Here is a 21,469-nt window from a genome sequence, read left to right on the forward strand (position 1 = left end):
CTCACAAAAAGCAGATGAAGGAAGATTTATTATTATCCTCATTTTCCAAATAGGGAAATTAAGTTGAAAGAGGTGAAGTAACAACCATGGTCCCATTGCGAATACTTGACTTAGGCTGGAACTGAAGCCTCATAGTCTGATGTCAGTGTAGTCATCCTAACAGCTACCGGCGCTCTTGACACTCTGCTGACCACACTGCCATCCCCCTAATCCCAGGGCTTTGCCACCATCCGCTTCCACCCCAGCCATGTGCAGGCTCCCATGCGGGGCTGGAGGTCGTCACGAAATTACACAAGCTGGTTCCTCCTTCAAAGGACGCTGCCGAGCTGCATCTTGGTCCCCACAGCCTCTCGGGAGTTCTCAACAAATTTCCCAGAGTATCCTTTACAAAACATCTCCACTTATTCCAAATCCCATCGCTGTAACGTCTCATTATCCTTAGCAGGCAACTTTCATAAATTTCCTGAACAGACATAGGCAACTATTCCCCAAATTTCCATTCTGTACTGTAAAGTTGCTTCTTTACCCACCTTTGCCGTCTTACTCAGAAGTCTTGCCCTTCCTGAAATCTCAGTTCTAAAGCAACTCCACAATTTACTAACCATGACATTGATTTAGTTATTAGCCACTTTATTCCTTAATTACCTCCTCTGGTTGTTATGTTAATGAGATAATGTATGCAAATACAAAATTTGCATGGTGGTGTCTGACACATACGAAGTATTTTTAAAAATCAGTATTTTTATCACTGATCCCATGATTTCATTTTTCCTTACCACTAGCTTCTTTTCCTGTAGTTAAAAACATGTTCAGAATGGTCTTATTGTCTACATATTTGAAAAGGCATGTAGCTCCAAACATGTCCCATTTTCTTGGATGTGTCTACTAATTCTATAGACAATCTTTTAACTCTGCATTAGATAAATCTGAAGGGCACACAATTAACAATGCCTGAACTTCAGAAGAAGGGTGTAATGGTAAAACTGAACTTATTTTTGGGTAGGAAGAAACCAAACGAATCTTTGTATGCCTTAGGAATAATAGTTTCATTAATAATCCCAATGCTTGCAAACATGAAGAGTTAAAGGTAAGAGAAAGAACTTCCAAGAGTTTAGTTAAGACAATGTGATAGCCAGGTCCTGAGCCTCAACAGACTCCAGCACCTACAATCTGATTTATTGGACTTACCACACTCAGCTAAGATGGAGTTGAAGAAGGACAACCACCACACCATGGAGCCTAGAGTGATTACAACTGAAAGTGGGAGGATTGCATCCAGCATCCATGTGGAATCTGAGCCTCCTCTTGACATAGAGGTGCAATGGACACAACCAATCCAATGTCCACATAGAAGAGGTGGCATTGGATTGGGAAAAGTGGACATGGTGGCTGATGGGTATGGGGAAAGGCAGGAAGAGATGAGAGGTGGAGGCGTCTTTGGGACATGGAGCTGCCCTGGATGGTGTTTCAGAGGCAATCACTAGACATTAAATCCTCACAGGGCCCACTGGATGGAATGGAGGAGAGTATGGGCCATGATGTGGACCATTGACTATGAGGTGCAGAGGTGCCCAAAGATGTACTTACAAAATCCAATGGATGTGTCATGATGATGGGAATGAGTGTTGCTGGGGGGGGGAGAGGTGGGGTGGGGGGGTGGGGTTGAATGGGACCTCACATATATATTTTTAATGTAATATTATTACAAAGTCAATAAAAAAATAAAAAAAAAATAAAAAAAAAGAGGTTAGTTAAAAAATGTGTTAAGTTCAACTCCCTTCACTCCCTCCATTCAAAGTATGACCAAGCAAGTTGTATAATGTCCTGTGATTTAGTCTATAAAATAAGTATATAAATAATACTTTCTCTCTTATGTCTCACAGGATATCACAGACATGACTGAGATGCTGTTGCAAGGTATGCAGTCAGATACCTTTATTCTACTCTATTCTGTTCTGTTCTGTTCTGTTGTTCTGTTCTACTCTACTCTATTCTATTCTCTTCTATTCTATTCTATTTTTAGGAGATACCAAGGAATGAACCTGGGACTTTATACACGGGTAGCAGGTGCTCAACCACTGAACTACACCCACTCCCCAGATAATTTTACATGTTTACATGAAATCCATTATTTAGTTTAGCAGCTTATATATTACATTTTCTCTACAAATTATTATTTACTGAACCTGTAAAATTTCCCTTGTTATCAGTGTAGAGAATACCTAAAAATTGCACATTTTTCTCCTCGAATCTTCTGTAAATAAATCCAGTAGCTGCTACAAAACTAGATGCGGGTCCTGTGTGTGCTTTGGAGGGCAGCGGCTCTTCTACCAGCACACCTTCAAAAGTGGGCCACTTCATATAGAGTGTGTGTTTTTTAACACTTGACATGAATAAAGCTTCTTGTTTGGATAATGAACAAAATGGCTGCAAAGAAGGGGAGATTAACAAACTTTCCCCTCCAAATGCTTCATGTTGCCTGGGATGAGAAATAATTCATAACAAGAACTGTTGATTAAAATCCATCTCCCTTCCACATACACAAAAAGATCTGGTGCTCTAGATTAGAAGAAATTTAAGAGATCGAGCAAGCAAATGCAATGCATGGTTCTGGAATGATTTCTGGTTCAAACAAAACTGTAGATAGCATTTTGGGGACAATGGGAAATTTTTACTATAGATAGGGTTTTGGATGATATTAGGGAATTGGTGCTTTTTTTAAGAGTGCTAATGTAGTTATGCAGGAAAAGGTCTTTCTCTTTTAGAGATGCATACAGAAATATTTCAGTGTGAAATGTCTTGATGCTGTAGTTTGTTTTAAAATCCTTCAGAAAATAAAGATAAGTAAAACGGTAAAATGAGACAAAGAATACATAGATGTCAATTTATTATTCTATTTACTTTGATATATATTCAATGTCTTTTTCTATCTACCCCTATGAACATACACACCCCATTAGAACCTCCAGATTTCACATTTCTGTGAATGTAAGAAAAAAAAGTGAAATAATTCTTTCATTTCAGTGAAAGAAAGTGAACACCATAGGAAAGAAAGAGCATAGGATGTAAGCTAAAAATCAGCTGTCTGACCCTGTTCAGCCTTGTGACTTGAGCAAGTGACTCAGCCATTCAGAGAGGGCTTTATTTGCTCATCTGTAAAGTGAGAGGAATGGTCTAAATGACCTTGAAGGTGTGTTTCTACTTTAAAATCCAGAGTCCATCCATATCAGATAAGCATCGATTATTCAACCATTTCAGGGTGCTAAGGAGTGTATTATGCCTCATCAGTGTCCATATCACCACTTGCTGGATTTCTCTGAGCCACCATTTCCTCTCTGCCTTGCTTGTCTACCATCAGAAGATACTTTAATATGACAAGAATACAAAAGGAAAGAAATGCTGGTTAACAAGGTATATTCTGAACCACATACCTCCATTGGCAACGTTAAACTTCACTCCAAACTCTCCCCCTGGCCCTCCGGGGCAGTGGCTGGCTGTTAGGATGATTCCTCCAGCTGCTTTGATCTTCCTGATGATGCAGGAAACAGCAGGGGTCGACAAGATGCCATTCTGTCCAATAATCAGTCGCCCAATCTAGAATTACCAGAAAAAATAATCAATCCAGCTGCGTGGAACTAAAGGTATTTCAATCCCAGAAAGTACCCCAGACTCTGTTAAAATACAGTAAAATCACTTGCAAGAAGGACCTGGGTGGGTTTGAGATTAAAGGAGTGGGGAGTAGAGGGGGGGGGGACTAGAATTTTCTCTCCTGCCCAGTGTCTCCAAAACCATTTGTGACAGCCTCATCTAGCAGGCAATTATTAACCTGTAAATTGAATATGCCTCACTGATTTTCAGTAGTTTGAAAAGGCTCCTTTTGATGACCTACAGGTTAGCTTGAACCACAAAAGAGATTCTTTGTTTGATACTGACTTAACAATGAGGCATGTGAACATGCTAGAAATTATAAGGAAAAGAAATAGAGAGCTTCTCAGCTTCAGCCCCTTCCTCTGCCTCTGCACAAATACACACAGCAAGGGACCTGATTAACCACATCCCCGTCGCTAGTGGGCATAATTTAACTGAGCTCCAAACGACATCTCTCCTAAAAGTAGGAATTCTATTCTGCCACTAAGGAACAGCAAGTGCTAGGGACATGGTAGAAACTATCTAGGCCTGCTAAGCAGTAGTCTGTGGGCCATCCCTGGGTGGGTCCAAGCTCTTTCTATAGCAACAAAAATGACTTTTAAAAATTAAAGCCACACAGACCTGCACTACTCAGTACATTTTGTTTTCAATGTTTTGTTTTGTTTTTTTAAATAGGACCCCTGTAACCCAATGGTTCTCAAATTTTGCTGTAAATTAGAAGCACTTATGAAGCTTGTAAAATTCCCAATATTCAGACAGCATTCAGATGATTTATAAATTGGACTCTCTGGGGATGACACCCAGGCAGCTGTCATTTTAAAAGTAGTTGACTCTGTATTCATCCTCGTTCCAGGACCAATGATCAAGTCCCATTGCTACTCAAAGCATCTGCAGCATGGGTATCACCTGCAAGCTTGGCAGACCTGCAGGCTCCCAAGGCCCACCCGAGACCTATGCACTTCAGTGAAAGGAAGCCAACATTATAGGAAAGAGAGCACAAGATGAAAATAATCTGCAAGTGAGAATCTCCATTTTAACAGGATCCTCTCTCCCTCCCCAGTTAATTCATTTGCTTCAGAAGCACTGATCTAGCCGAAAAGCCAAGGCAAACTGGAGCATCCAGCTCAACTGCAACGTTACCCTGACACCTCCTGTGTACTTGCAGGAAGGAAGTGACTGACAAAATATGATAATGATTGAGGAAACAGAAAATAATATATACATAAAGCAGATACAAGAACCCCAAGAGCAAAGCAGTCTTGAGACAATTCAGTACAGAAATACCCACATCCAACAGCCCTGGAATATACATTTTCTAGTGGGGGAGAGATATCATAAACAAATAAACGTAACAATAATAGTAATAATAATAATAACAATAATAATATATAGCTACTATTTGGAATAAGGCTAAGAAGGAAATAAGCAGGGGGCTGAGATAGAGAATAATAGGGTGTCCATTTTAATAACAATATTAATAATAGCTAAGGGAGTTTGGGGTTTTATTCAAAGTACCATGGCAATCTACTGAAGGGTTTTAAATGGGGGAAATTACCTGATAACATTTAATTTCAAAAGATTGGGGCTGAATAGATTGAAATTGAAAGGCTGGAGAAAGATATCCATGCATGCAGTAACCAAAAAAAAAAGCCAGAGCAGCTCTACTTAAATCAGATGAAATCGACTTTAAAAGCAAACCTGTTATTAGAGACAAGGAAGGACATGATATATTAATAAAATGTGGGGAAGCGGATTTGGCTCAACTGATAGAGCATCTGCCTACCATATGGGAGGTCCAGGGTTCAAACCCAGGGCTTCCTGACCCATGTGGTGAGCTGGCCCATGCGCAGTGCTCATGCATACAAGGAGTGCTGTGGCACGCAGGGGTGTCCCCCACATAGGGGAGCTACACACGCAAGGTGTGAACCCCTCAAGGAGAGCTGCCCCACGCAAAAAAAAGCACAGCCTGCCCAGGAGTGGCACTGCATACCCAGAGAGCTGATGCAGCAAGATGATGCAACAAAAAGAGACAGATTCCCAGTGCTGCTGACAAGAATGCAAGTGGACAAAGAAGAACACATAGTGGATGGACACAGAGAACAGACAATGGGGCGGTGGGGGGGGGGGCGGTAGTGGAGAGAGGGAGAAATTTAAAAAAAGAAATCTTTAAAAAAATAAAATAAAATGGGGCAATTCACCAGGAAAAAATAACAGTCATAAATGTATATGCACCCAACCAGGATGACCCAAATTATATGAGACCAACACTGGCAAAACTGAAGGGAGAAATAGATGTCTCTACAATAATAATTGGAGACTTCAATACACCACTCTCATCATTGGACAGAACATCTGGGCAGAGGATCAATAAAGAAACAGAAAGCTTGAATAATATGATAAATGGAGAAAACCTAATAGACATAGAATGTTACACCCCAAAACAGCAGAATATACAGTCTTCTCAAGTGCTCATGGATCTTTCTCCAGGGTAGACCATACATTGATTGGGTCACAAAGCAGATCTCCATAAATTCAACAAGATTGAATTATACAAAGCACTTTCTGTGATCATAATGGAATAAAGTTGGAAATCAACAATAGGAAGAAAAACGGAAAATTCACAAATAAATGGAGATTAAATAACACGCTCAAACAATCAGTGGGTCAAAGAAGAAATTGCAAGAGAAATCAATAAATATCTTGAGACAAATGAAAACAAGAACACAACATATCAGAACCTACAGGATGCAGCAAAGGCACGACTGAGAGAGAAATTTATAGTCCTCGACGTTTAATTTAAAAAGAAGAAAAAGCTAAAATCAAAAGCTAGAAAAAGAGGAACTAGAAAAAGAACAGTGAACTATTCCCAAAGCAAGTAGAAGTAATCACATACAAAAATCAGAGCAGAAATAAATGAAATTGAGAACAACAAAAAAAAAAGTAGAGAGAATTAACAAAACCAAATTTGGCACTTGAGATTAACAAAATCAAACCCTTAGCTAGACTGACAAAAAAAAAAAAAGAGAAGATACAAATAAAAAATGAAAATGGGGACATTATTACTGACCTCATAGAAATAAAAAAAATTATAAGAGAATACTATGAACAACTGTACACCAACAAATTAGACAGTGTAAATAAAATGGAAAAATTCCTAGAAATGTACAAACAACCTATACTGACCCTAGAAGAAATAGAAGATCTCAACAAGCCAATCACAAGTAAAGAAAAGTCCAGAACCAAAGAGTTTCACAGTTGAGTTCTACCAAGTGTTCAAGGAAGATTTAATACCAATCTTACTCAAACTCTTCCAAAAAACTGAACAAGAAGGACAGATACCAAACTCTTTCTATGAAGCCAATATCACCCTAATACCAAACCCACATACAGATATTATGAAAAAATTACAGACTTATTTCCCTAATGAATACAGATGCAAAAATCCTCAGCAAAATACTTGCTAATCAATTCCAACAATGTATTAAAAGAATTATTCATCATGATCAAGTGGGTTTCATACCAGACATGCAAAGGTGGTTCAACACAAGAAAATCAATGTAATACACCACATTAATAAACCAAGAAGAAAAATCACATGATCCTATCAATTGACACAGAAAAGGCACTTGACAAAACACAGCATCCTTTCTTGATAAAGATACGATGTGGGCTATGGGTGGGAGGCTCTTCATCTCTTTGTAGATAACCTAAGCTGTCTGTGACTTGTGGGTGAGGGACGGTAAGAGGCTGCAGTCCTGCCCTTGGTGACCATGGCAACAACTCCAGTCCCAGGAAACAGTTTAACAATGCAAAATCTATAAGCTTTAAATATTCAGGGAAAATGCAAACCAAATGTGCTAAAAGCTTATCTAGAATGTATAAGGTCCATGCTAAAAGCTTACCTAGGGTGTGGACGATATATGCTAATTCAAGCCTATTGAGCACTGAAACAAAGAACAATTTGACCGTTCCTCTCTGTATAAAAGGAACTCAAAATTCTTGTTCAGGGCTTGGGTTTGAAACAGAAAGTTCCCAAGTCTGGCAGGCCATCAAGAAATCATTTTCCTTCTCAAAATCATTCTTGAGTCCTGGCCTTTCTATATGCAAATAATTGAACCTCTCTCAACTTCTACAACAATACTACAAAACACAGGAATTGAAGGAAATTTTCTCAACATGATAAGGGCCATATATAAAAAACCCACAGCTAACATTGTATTCAATGGTGAAAGGCTAAAAGCTTTCCCATTTAGATGAGGAACAAGACAAGGATGCCCACTGTTACCACTGTTGTTCAATATAGCATTAGAGGTTCCAGCCAGAGCAATCAGGCAAGAAAAAGAAATAAAAGGCATCCAAATCAGAAAGGAAGATGGAAAGCAGCTGTGGCTCAAGGTTGAGCTCCCACCTACCACATGGGAGGCCCCGGGTTCAGGTCCTGGTGTCTCCTAAGGAAGACTAGCAAGACAGTGAGCTGATGTGATGGGCTGGCATAGTGAACTGATGCAACAAGATGACACAAGAGGCACAAGGAGGAAAGTATAATGAGAAATACAACAAAGCTGGGAGTGAAGGGGTTCAAGCAATTAGGCACCTCCCTCCCATTTGAGAGGTCCTGTTTACCTAAAAGGATGATGAACAGACACAGCAAATGCAAACAATGAGGGGGTGGGGAGAAGTAAAATAAAGAAAATAAATCTTTAAAAAGAAAGGAAGAAGGGAAGCAGCTGTGGCTCAATCAGTTGGGTTCCCGTCTACCATACGGGAGGCCCTGTGTTCACGTCCCAGGGCCTCCTTGTAAAGTCAGGCTTGCCCATACCCTCCTGAGAGCCGCCGGCCCACAAGTGCTGTGGAGCACCACCTGGCCCGCAAGCACCGCGGAAAGTCGACTCAACAAGGTGACGCAAAAAAACGGAGACGAGCAAAAAAAAAAAAAAAAAAATGCAGAAGAACACACAGTGAATGGACACAGAGAGCAGACAGCAAGCAAGATGCAGGGGGTGGGGGGGAGGGAATAAAATAAAATACAAACACAGAAGAATGCACAGCGAATAGACACAGAAAGCAGACAGCAAGCAAAAAAAAAAGCCATGGGAGGCAAGGGGATTTAAAAAAAAGAAAGAAGATTTTGTGTGATCTATATATCTTTTAAAAATAAATAAAAAATATATTTAAAAAAATAAAATTAAAAAATAAAGAAAGGAAGATGTTAAACTTTTATTATTCTCAGGTGATACGATCCTATACCTAAAAAGTCCCGAAAAATCTACAACAAAGTTGCTAGAGCTAATAAACAATTTCAGCGGAGTGGCAGGATACAAGATTAATATACAAAAATCAGTAGCGTTTCTATACACTAGCAATGTGCAATCTGAGGAGGAAGTCAGAAAAAAATTCCAATTACAATAGCAATCAAAAGAATAAAATATTTAGGAATGAACCTAACCAAGGACTTAAAGCACCCGTATTTAGAAAACTACAATGCATTGCTGAAACACATTTTAAAAAAGATCTACATAGATGAATGAAATTCTACTATGGAACTACTGTGATTAGTAATGGAAGAAATTGTAGCATTGATGTGGAGAAAGTGGCCATGGTAGCTGCTGAGGGTAGGGATAGGGAAGAAGAGATATGATGTGGGTCCATTTTCAGGAATTGGAGTTATCCTGGGTGGTACTGCAGGGGCAGTTGCTGAACAATGTATGTCCTGCCATGGCTCACTGGGTGGACTGGGGGAGAGTGTAAACTACAATGTAAACCATTATCCATGTGGGATAGCAGTGCTCCAAAATGTATTCACCAAATGCAATGAATGTCCCATGATGATGGAAGAGGTTGTTGATTGGGGAGGAGTGTGGTGAGGGGAGTAGGGGGTATGTGGGGACCTCTTATATTTTTTGAATGTAACATTTAAAAAAAATACTGAGAGAGAAAAAAAAAAGGAAAACAAATGCAAAAAGGAGAAAAAAATGAAAGAACACTCCATGCTCACAGATTAGACGAGTAAATATCATTAAGATGTCAATTCTACCCAAACTGATATACAGATTCAAAGCAATCCCGATAAAAATTCAACCAGCACCTTTTAAAAGAAATAGAAAACACAATCATCGAATTCATTTGGAAGAATAAGGGACCCTGAATAGCCAGAAACATCTTAAAAAGGAAGAGCAAAATTGGAGGACGCTTACTTCCGGACTTTAAATCATATTAACTACCTGCAGTGGTAAAAACAGCATGGTACTGGCATAAAAATAGACATATAGACCAATGGAACTGAACTGATGGATCAGAAACAGACCCTCATGTCTATGGTCAAGTGATTTTTGACAAGGCTGCCAAACCCACCCAACTGGGCAGAACAGTCTATTCAACAAACAGTGCCGAGAGAACAGGATATCCATATCCAAGAGAAAGATAAAGGACACCTATCTCACACCTTACACAAAAATTAACTCAAAATGGATGAAAGACCTAAATATAAAAGCTAGAACTTCAATGCTCCTCTAAGAAAATGTAGGGAGACATCTTCAAGTCAGGGTTGCAGGTGGTGGATTCTTAAACCTTACACCAAAAGCACAAGTGACGAAAGAAAACATGGATAAATGGAACCTCCTCAAACTTAAGCACTTTTGTGACTCAAAGAACTTTGTCAAGAAGGTGAAAAGGCAGCCCACTCAATGCGAGAAATATCTGGAAATAACATATCTGATAAGGGTTTGATTTCCATTCTATATAAAGGGATCATACAATTCAACATAAAAAAGCAAGCAATCCAATTTAAAAATTGGCAAGACTTAAAAAGACATTTCCCCAAAGAGGAAATACAAATGGCCAAAAAGTACATGAAAAAATGGTCAATATTATGAGCTGTTAGGGAAATGCAAGTCAAAACTACAATGATATCATCTCATACCACAGAGAATAGCTATTATTAAAACAACAGAAAACAATAAGTGCTGGAGAGAATGTAGAGAAATAGGAACATTCCTTCACTGTTGGTGGGAATGTAAAATGGTGCAACCTCTGTGGAAGACAATATGGTAGTTCTTCAGGAAACTAAATATAGAACTGCCATATGATCCAGCAATTCCTCTACAAGGACTATATCCAGAACTGAAAACTGTGACACAGACATTTACACACTAATGTACAAACTGGCGTTATTCACAGTTGCCAAAAGATAGAAACAACCCAAGTGTCTATTAACTGATGAATGGATAAACAAAATGTGGTAAATACATATGATAGAATACTATGCTGTTGTTAAGAGGAAATGAAATTGGGACAAATGTGGTAACATGGACGAACCTTGAAGACATTATGCTAAGTGAAATAAGTCAGACACACAAGGACAGATATTGTATGATCTCATTAATATGAACTAAATATGAAGAATAAACGCATAGAGTTAAAACCTAGAGTATGAGTTATTAGGAGATAAGAGGAGGTCTTACAAGGACTACTGATACTTAATGTATGTAGAAGTTTTCATTAGCATGACTGTATAGGTGTAGAACTGGATAGAGTTGGTAACACATTATAGTGAGTAGAACTAACACAGATGGTTTATAAATGGGATTGTGGCTGAAAAGGGTAATCTAGGGATGAAAATGTCAATTGAAAGAAACTAGAGAATAACCTAGGGACTGAATAACATAGTGAACCCAGAAGTGGATGAATATTGTGGTTAATACTACAAATACAAGAATGTCCTTCTATGAATGAGAACAAATGTATATCACTATTGCAAGGTGGTAAGAAAGTGGGGATGCATGGGAAAAATACAATTAAGGTAACCTATGGACTATAGTTAACAGCATTACTGTAATATTCTTGAACAAATGCCAAAGATGTACTGTATTAATAATCAGGGGGTATGGAAAAATATACCATATGTATACTATAGACCATAGACAGTGGCAATAGTCTGATGATATTATCTCATAATTTGTAACAAATGTTCCACAACAATGTAGTGTGTTGGTGAAGTGGTATTGTAGGCAAATTCTACACATGTGCATGATTGTTTTGTAAGCGTACAACTTTAATAAATATATATATATTTTTTTTTAATGGTACAACCAAAAAAAAAAAATCAGGGCTGAACAGCCCAAATGATCCTTTTAAAAACTAAGTTAAATCACATCACCAAAACATTCTGATGGCCTTCCTCCTCCCACCCTACTCCACCCAGGGTAAACCCAGCATCATCATCACCTTAGTCTACAAGGCCCTATATGATCATGACCTGATCTCATGGCCTACCATTCTCCACCTCCTTCCCTCTACTGCAGCCACACTGGCTGGATTCTCAGACACACCAAGAACAACCTGCCTCAGGATCTTAGCATCTGCTTTTCCCTCTTCTTAGAACACTCTTTTCTAGGTATGTCCATACCTGCCCCTCATGCCCTTTGGCTTTCTATTCCTGTGTCACCTAATTAGAGACAGCACCCTTGACAACCCTATATAATGATCCCCTATTGTTGCCTATTTCATGGTAATTTCTTACTCTGCAAGTAAGTGCTACAGAAGCAGCAAGGAGAGGAAGGCATTGAGAATCACTTCAAGTCTTCTGCCTTTGGTACCATGCAGGCAGGTGGTGCCATTTATGAAGATGGGAAAGGCATAGGACAATAATTATACTCGTGGAATTATCCAGAGCCATGATAAAATAAGTTCCACATGCACTTGTTATATTTTATTTATTCATGTGACTCATTTTACTGAGTATCTACTATGAAACAGGCACTATATAAAAACATTCCAGATGCAGCAATGAATAAAATGTAGTTTACTACTCTGAAGGAGTAAGTCTCAGAAGCGGACTTGGCCCAGTGGTTAGGGTGTCCGTCGACCACATGGGAGATCCACGATTCAAACCCCAGGCCTCCTTGACCAGTGTGGAGCTAGCCCATGCACAGTGCTGATGTGCTCAAGGAGTGCCATGCCACGCAGGGGTATCCCCCGTATAGGGGAGCCCCACGCGCAAGGAGTGCACCCCGTAAGGAGAGCCGCCCAGCGCAAAAGAAAAGTGCAGCCTGCCCAAGAATGGCGCCACCCACACCGAGAGCTGTTGCAACAAGATGACACAACAGGGAAACGGACTTTGGCCCAGTGGTTAGGGCATCCGTCTACCACATGGGAGGCCCGCGGTTCAAGCCCCGGGCCTCCTTGACCCGTGTGGAGCTGGCCATGCGCAGTGCTGATGCGCGCAAGGAGTGCCGCGCCACGCAGGGTGTCCCACGTGTAGGGGAGCCTCACGCGCAAGGAGTGCACCCATAAGGAGAGCCGCCCAGCGCGAAGGAGGGAGCAGCCTGCCCAGGAATGGCGCTGCCCACACTTCCCGTGCCGCTGACGACAACAGAAGCGGACAAAGAAACAAGAAACAAGAAACAAGACGCAGCAAAAAGACACAGAAAACAGACAACCGGAGGAGGGGAGGGGAATTAAAGAAATAAAAATAAATCTTAAAAAAAAAAAAAAAAAAAAAAAGATGACACAACAAAGGGAGACACAGATTCCCGGTGCCACTGATAAGGAGAGAAGCAATCACAGAAGAACACACAGTGAATGGACACAGAGAGCAGACAACTGGGGGGGAAGGGGAGAGAAATAAATAAATAAATAATAATAATAATACATCTTTAAAAAAAAAAAGGAGTCTCTTGTTTCAAGAATCTGAAAAATATTTGTAACTTTTTTTCATAGTTTTCTATCTCTCTAGTTTTTTCAGAATTATTCTCAAAGAAATAATCTTCAAAGGGGGAAGATTATATACATGTAGCTATTTCCTACAGTGATAGTCATTAAAAGTGAGAAATTAGCATGCAGGTGTAGCTCAGTGTTTGAGTGCCTGGTTCTCAGGTATGAGGTCCTGGGTTCAATCCCTGGTACCTTCTAAAAAGAAGTGAGAAATTAAATACAATGTAAATAAATGTCTAATGATGAAGAATGTGTTAAATAAAGTATAATGTACCAACTTATGGAATATTATCCAGCCATTTAAAAGGATAATTATGAAGATTGCATAACTGTAAAAGACTTGGTTAGCAATTCATAAAAAAATGTATGATCTCCCTTCCACAGCAGAGTCATTGCTAAGAAGCAGCTGCCCAACCGGGGGCTACATTTTCTAGCCCATCCTTGCATCTGGGTGTAGCCATGTGACTAGTTTTCACATGGAGTAATAAACTAATGTGAGCATAGGAACAGAAATGATCCATGTTACTTTGGGGCTAAGGATGTTAAGAAGCAGACGGTCCTATGGAATCTAAGCCCCCTCTCAATTAGAGTGGAGTGGGCATCACTGTCTCAGAATCCTCAGGATTGGGAATGAACTATGGACCAAGTCTATGGTGTTCTACCATAGACTTACTGTGATTCTAGCAATATAAGAACTTAGATCACCAATGGTCGCCGAGGTTCTGAGGGCTAGGAGAGGGAAAAACAGGTATAACATGGGGGCATTTATGGCACTTGGAATTCTCCTGAATGATATTGCAACTATAGATACAGGCCATTATATATCCTGCCATATGCTACAGAATTGAGTGGAAGAGTGTAAACTACAATGTAAACTATAATCCACGCTTAGTGGCAATGCTCCAAAATGTGTTCATCAATTGTAATAAATATACCACACTAATGAAGAACGCTTTTAATGTGGGAAAATATGGGAGGGGTAGGGAGCAGGGCATATGGGAACCCCCTATATTTTTTATGTAACATTTATGTAATCTAAGTATGTTTTTTAAAAAATAAAAAATACATTTTAAAAAAAGAAGCAGTTTTGTCTTTTCCATATTTATTTCCCCTTCACAAGCTGGATACAGGTGACCAGACCGCTCCGGAGATGCCAGAGGCAAATGACTGAAGGAACCTGGTTCCCTGCTCTCTGACAGATAAACGCTTGTTTACCAGAAACACCCTCATTGGACTGTCAGGTGAGTGAAAAATAATTTTCTATTGTTTCTAAGGCAATAGAAATTGTCTACATTTCAGGTTTATTTGTCACAACAACCTGTATTTTCTTGGTTGATGGGATAGGTTTATAGAAAATGCTTTAATGATAAATAAAAAAATGCAGAATACAAAATTACATTTATGCTACTACACAACGTAAAATTATGTATACCTTGAGGCAAGGACTTAGAAGAAGTTTAGGAGACATTATAGACACATTTTTTATCTTATTAAATTCTATTTCTTTTTTAAACGGGTACTGCAGACTCTTGTTTAAGAAGGCTAAAGTAATAAATATACTTGAGTAAGATTTCAATCTGAACTATTTTTGTTATAATTAGAAGATTAACAGAAGATTAAACTCCAGTTACGTGGAAATTTTACATATGTGGACCTGCTAATAACCCACTGATACAGAAAAATGAGGTAGAGCTGGACCCAGTGTGTGAATGGAGGTGATGGGTGGCAGTGAGGTGATAAGCTAGCGAGCTGAAGATGGGAGTGATGGGGCTTCCAAGGAAGACACAGAAAAATTGTTAACCCTCCCCTTCCCAATTAGCCCATGAGAAATGTCATCAGAAAAGGGATGCCTTTAAAGATCTAATAGTTGATTTTAAAAATCCGACTTTTAGAGGCCCTGCAATATAAAGAAAAAGCAGTCAACTTGAAGTTAAAAGTCCAAAGTGGGAGTCTTGACTCTGCTCCTTTATTCTGACCTGGGGTAGATTATTGAATTTCTCTGAACATCACTGACTTCATCTGCAAAGTCAGGAGGGTACAGGGCTGTGAAAATTCACTTAAAATGAGATTATATAAAGGAAAACTCTTGGTAAAGTAAAAATTATACAAATCGTGCTATTGCTTTCCTTAAGTCACACCTCCCCAGCTTTTCGAACCTATGTTTAAACAGCAGCTTTTCCCTTATTCTACCATTTTACTTTCTGAAAAAGTTCTAGAAATTCCACCATTTGACAATGTAGCAGATTGCTCCAGTGCAAGGAAAAGATGGTCCACTTACCCAACAAGCTTTGGTTTTGTTTATAGCCTTGGAACAGACATCTGACTTTTCTTCTTGAGTCTGGGGAGGCCCGAGCTGAAGCATTCTGCTGGCCCCTCGTTGACTCTCCCAAGGAACCTCTGCTCTAATCGCCAACTCCCACCCCACACGGTCCAGCTCTGTCTGGGGGAAAGGGGAACCCAGCAGCCCCGGAAAAGGCACCCTCACCTAGGCGGGCACTACCACCCCTGAGGAACATTTCCTTAAGTTCCCATTTGGAAAGGGGGAGTCCACTTGAGTTACACGAACACACACATAGAAAATGTGCACACAGACAAAATCCCAGGAATCACAGGAGGCATGGAAACACTATCACACAGACCCCTGTTGACACATCCATGAGGCATATACTTTCCCAGCCACACGATACACAGGCAGACACAGAATGTTGTTCATACCCACTCTAGATGGTGGAAGAGCGCAAGAGGCAGTGGGGAGCAGCTTGCAGTTATCATCACTTCCCATGATGAAACTGAGGCTCTCTCTGTATCTAGCCTTCTAATTTGATGCCAAGGCCTTCCACAAAACTTTAAACCTCACCTAGATTGCATAATTACTTTCTCCACCTATAAATAGACACAGCAGGCACTGGGGTATCACTACTTCTCTCCACATGCCATAGACAACTGTTCTGAGAAAGAGAAACTATAATTACATAAGGCTTTCTCCCCAGCACTTCTTTCCTTCATCTAGGATGTTACAGGCAACTAATTTTTTTTTCAAAGATTTCTGTTGGCTCCTGTTTTGTCAGGGTTCTGACAACCACACATCTAAATTAGATTCAGTATGATTTCAGTTTCCAATTAGCTCATATGAAAGTTCTAAAGGCAGCAATGTACCATTTAAACCCTCAAATTAGAAAGTCATGGACGAGATTCAGAATTCTGACCACCAAATGAGTTTACTCCCTGTAACATAACACTAATAAAAGCAGGATTGTTTATGTGTGAATTCCCTTGAGTCTTCCCCTTTATGATTTCCTTTTAGCTTTTAAATAAATCATTTCTTAAAGAGTCCAAGAAAGAGAAAAGAAAAAGTAAGCATGACATTCCTCAAAAGTCTCCTCTCACTGTGTCAGATCCCTGTAATTCCCAAAGTGAGTCAGAGTGAGTGAAGAGAGCAATAAACAGGAACTTCCTTGATGGTTCACAGGCAGAGCGCGTTCTACATGACCACACAGCCACCACCACCTCCGTCGACGAAGTGCTGCAGAAAGGCACATGCACAAAACCGCCTGCTTCCTGTCTTCTCAGTTGGGAAACAAAGATCCCCATGAAGGAAGCCCAAAGCCATGCTGCCGTGGATGGCAGTGATTCAAACTTGGAGCCCCAGCTGTCAGAGAGGAGTGCCAGCCCTTAGCAGTGCTGCACACGGGCAGGCAGGACATTGTTAGGTCGAATTTTGAGAAATAACAAAACCCAGGCGGGGATGTGGTGACCCAAACATCAAGGGACTTCTCCATTTGCACATCGATAATTGTGCGGTTACCTGCTTTGTTACACGGAGGCCAGATGGGAGCCACAGAGCTCGTCTTCCACTTCCTACGCCCATGGCAGTCTTTACACACACACTCAAGGGTTGGAGGGAAGGATGAGAGCCCATTAGAACCAAATCAAGAAGGCTTTCAAATTCAATTACTAACACCTGAAACAAGTGAAGGCTTCTAGAAGTTTGGCCCAAGTTCTACTCCTCGACCAGACCATCAAAACTGAAGGTTTCATTTAGAAGGGAATCTAGTTTTTTTCAGCTGCAAAATGGGAGTAAACTTACATCCCTCCTGGTAATTAGGTAATTCAGTGTTTAGAAAATGCTCTGGAATCTTTACCTTCAGGTGTAGGGCCTGGCTCACCAAAAAAAAGGAGGGGGGGGGAGAGAGAGAGAGAGAGAGACCCCCTTACTGTCAATTTCTGAGGGAATCATCCCCAATGGATATCAGGAAAAAAACTGCAAATGTCCATTGGATCTACCTGGGTCAAGAAAGCAGCTGAGATTTTGGTGTCCAATCAGAAAGGGTTTAAAACCTTACTTTGGTAACATATTCTATCAGTTCTTTGTCTGTGAAGACTTTGAACTCAACTTCATTATTTGAAGAACAGCTTTGCCAGATACAGAATTCTTGGCTAGCAGTTTTTCGCTTTAAGTATCTTAAATATATCAAACTACTTCCTTCTCTCCTCTGTGGTTTCTGATGAGAAGACAGCACTTAACCTTGTCGAGTTTCCCTTGTACGTGATGCCTTGCTTTTCTCTTGCTGCTTTCAGAATCCTCTCTATCTCTGATATTTGTCATTATGAATAGTAGGTGTCTCTGGGGTAGTCTATTCAGATTTATATTGTTTGCAGTGCATTGTCCTTCTTGGAAATTGATATTTATGTCCTTCATAAGGGTTGGGAAGTTTTCAGTCATTCTTTCCTCAAATATTCTTTCTGCCCCTTTTCCATTCTCTTCTCCTTCTGGGACATCAATAATGTGAATATTTGTGCATTTTGCATGTCATTCAGTTCCCTGAGACTCTGTTACATTTTTTCCAATCTCTTTCTATATTCTGTCTTTTCCAGTTCAGATGTTCTGCCTTCAAAGTCATTAATTCTGTCTTCAAGCAATTCAAATCTGCACCTATGTGCATCTAATGTATTTTTTATTTCATCCACCATGTTTTTTATTCCCATAAGTTCTGTTACTTTTCTTTGCAAGCTTTCAAATTGTTCTTTACACTCTCCCAGTGTCTTCTTAATAAGATTTACTTCTTTAGTCATACTTTCTATAAATTCTTTGAAGTGATTTAGGAGAACCATGTGGTTTTCACTGATTAATTGTATTAAAGCCTGTATCTCTTAAGGATATTTGGGTTGTTCTTTTGGCTTGGCCATCTCTTCCTGTTTCCTAGTATAACTTGTAATTTTTCCTGATGTCTAGGCATCTGACCATGTTGGTGAATTTACTCTGATTGCCAATTTCTCTCTCTTGCCTATTGTTTCTTTTCTCACAACTTTTCTTTGCTATTTGGTTCAACTTATTCTGAGTCTTTAAAATTTCCCACCTTAAGTTTTCAAAATCAGACCAGGGACTCACTAGTGGGGTGCAGATTTTCTCCCAGGGGTTGGATACAGAGAGTGTGAACATTTTTTGTCCATGCAATTTCTAGAATGGCCAGAAGATGGTGCTAGGTTAGATCACCTTACCACAGAGGGTTTCAGTCTTGGCTTTCCAGGACAGAGACTCAAAGCAGGCTGTGCTGACTGAATTCATTGAAAAAAAAGTAACCCTCCCTTTTTCCTTGAAACAGCTGACAGGAAGGAAAATGTCTGTTCCCCTCTCAGTTGGCTGCAGCAAGCAAGGGGTTTTACCCCAACTTAATATCTTGGGGGTGAAGGAGGGGAGCCCTTCCCGGCTGCCATGGGGGCTTTGTGACTCACGTTTGTCATTCCAGCTTCTTTGTCTCTCTGTCCCTCACCCTCCTGGGTGTTGTGCAGCACTGTCCTAGTCTGCTGACCCCCAAAGCAGGTCCCTCGGACAGCTTTTGGTTCCTTCTCTGTTGTTTTTGTGAGAGCATTCAGCTCTGCCTGTTTGTCCATTGCCATCTTCCCACAATCCTGATAGAATATGTTACCAAAATACCAGATTTACAAGTGATACTAAGGGGGGTGGGGGTGGGGCTGCAGCCTGAAAGGAAAAAACAAGGGTAAGAGATATGGAGAAGAGTTTAGAAATGAAGATTATTAGGAATGGTAAATGAAAGGATAAGATGAAAAACAATAGAACAATATGACAACATAGAAGCAAGGATAAAATTGATGAAGAAAATAATGCCCTTATAGTAATAACATTGAATATTAATGGACTGAACTCAATCAAAAAACCTAGACTGATAGAAAGGATTTAAAAAATATGAGCTATCTATTTGTTGTTTACAAGAGACCCACCTCAGACATAAGGACACAACCAGGTTAAAAGTAAAAAGTTGGAAAAAGGTATTCCATGCAAATAGTAACCAAAAGACAGCTTGAATAAACCAGACAAATGTAAAATAAAAAATATTATAGTATATGAACAATAATTAATCAGTGCAACTAGCAAATTATTCCTGTGATCAGTATTCCATAAGTTTCTTCATACAAAATAACTCTTGCTTTTAATTGAGGAGAATTGGAAAAGAAAGGTATTTTTGGATACTTCACTTTTTTTTTAACCCTTTCTTATGCATACTCTTTATTTAAAATAATCCATCTGGATCAATAATGATTTAGCATAACTACTGTTGAAAAAGATTTTATCTGCCTCATAAAATTATGAGTTGGCATATTGTTATCTGTGGTGATCCATTCCAAGAAGATGTAAAGAATTCCCAAATAGGAATTTGATTATCCTGAAAGAATTATGGCCTAATGGAAGTTAAATAACTAAGCCAATAATTAATTTTATTCTTAGAGATTATTATGTCCAATAGTTAGATCTATAATATAAAAATTAGAATTATGTTATAATTAATTTCTATTATATTAAAATTATTATTTACATTTATAAATGTTTGTTGCCAGAGTATTTCTTAAAATTGATTATATGATATCTAACCTGGCCTTACAATCTCCTTTAAAATTTATAATTTCTATCTATTTTCCTATTTTATTTTACAATTTTACAATAAAGGTCTCTTTAACAGCTAAAAAAAAGCCATTGATTACACACTTTGGATAATATGGTATGTGAATATATACCATAAAACTGCTTAATAAACAAATAAATAATTGTGCAAGAATAGCCAGAAATAGCAGCAATATACGGCAAGTAATGATTTTTTGTTTGTTTTCTGTTTATTACTAAAATAATGAAAATGCTTTAATAATGATTGAAGTGATGAACACACAACTATGTGATTATACCAAATACCACTGATTGTACACTTTGGATAAATTGTATGCTTTATTACTATGTATCAATAAAATTGACTTGTTTAAAAAGATTAGGGTGAGTTGGGAGGGGGAAACACACCAAATGTTAGCTATGGACTATAGTTGGTAGTAATGTTTTGACCATGCTCTAGCATAGTTTGTAACACATGTATCCCAACAATGCAAGGTGTTGGTGGAGGGGTGATGTATGGAACCCCCTGTATGATGTTATACATGCTTGTTTCATAAGTTCACAACTTTTACTATACACTTATTATTTATGTATGTTCATGTATGAATGATACATTTCAATAAAAAATATATTTTAAAAAAACAAACCTGCCTTTGGCACCTACTGGCATGTGATTTTGGGCAACACCCTGAAACCTCTTGTTTCTCAGTTTCTTTATCTAAAAGATGACATTCCTCACATGATGGAGGGTGAAAGGAGGCAGCACAGCAAAGCTCCAGAGCACAGTATCTGACACCCAGTAAGCTCTCAGTGCATTTCATTTGCCTTCTTTGCTGCTGTCACTTATTAGTAGCAACTGATTGAAATTTTGTTATTGTTGTTTTACTAACCTAATTACAAAAACATTTCTGAACACTAAGGAATTACACATATGCAAGAAGAAAAACAAAAATCATCTGCAATCCTACCGCCTAAAAATAACCACTGTCAACATTTCTGTGTCTACCTTTTATATCTCTCTGTTTCAGTCTCTCTTATTTACATATTTATATATTTTTACAAAAGGGATTATTGTATAGCCTACATGGTTCACTTACTATATCTAGTTCCTCTTTCTGGTCTATCTTTCCATGTCACTGAATATTCTTTCACAACATGATTTTGATGGCTGTATAGTCTTCCATTATTTAAATGTACCATCATTTATCAACC

The 21,469-nt window shown here is 39.1% G+C and overlaps 1 protein-coding gene across 1 annotated transcript in view; it reads right to left on the reverse strand.

Annotated features, from left to right (window-relative positions):
* PGM5 (phosphoglucomutase 5) overlaps positions 1-21,469 on the reverse strand; it is a 197,211-nt gene that overhangs the window by 165,171 nt on the left and 10,571 nt on the right. Inside the window, exon 2 of the mRNA XM_004459397.5 lies at positions 3,432-3,594. Within this exon, the coding sequence (XP_004459454.1) occupies positions 3,432-3,594 (163 nt within the window). The remainder of the gene's footprint in view (positions 1-3,431; positions 3,595-21,469) is intronic.

This window comes from Dasypus novemcinctus, chromosome 8, assembly GCF_030445035.2.
Source record: "Dasypus novemcinctus isolate mDasNov1 chromosome 8, mDasNov1.1.hap2, whole genome shotgun sequence".
Classification (NCBI taxonomy): Eukaryota; Metazoa; Chordata; class Mammalia; order Cingulata; family Dasypodidae; genus Dasypus; species Dasypus novemcinctus.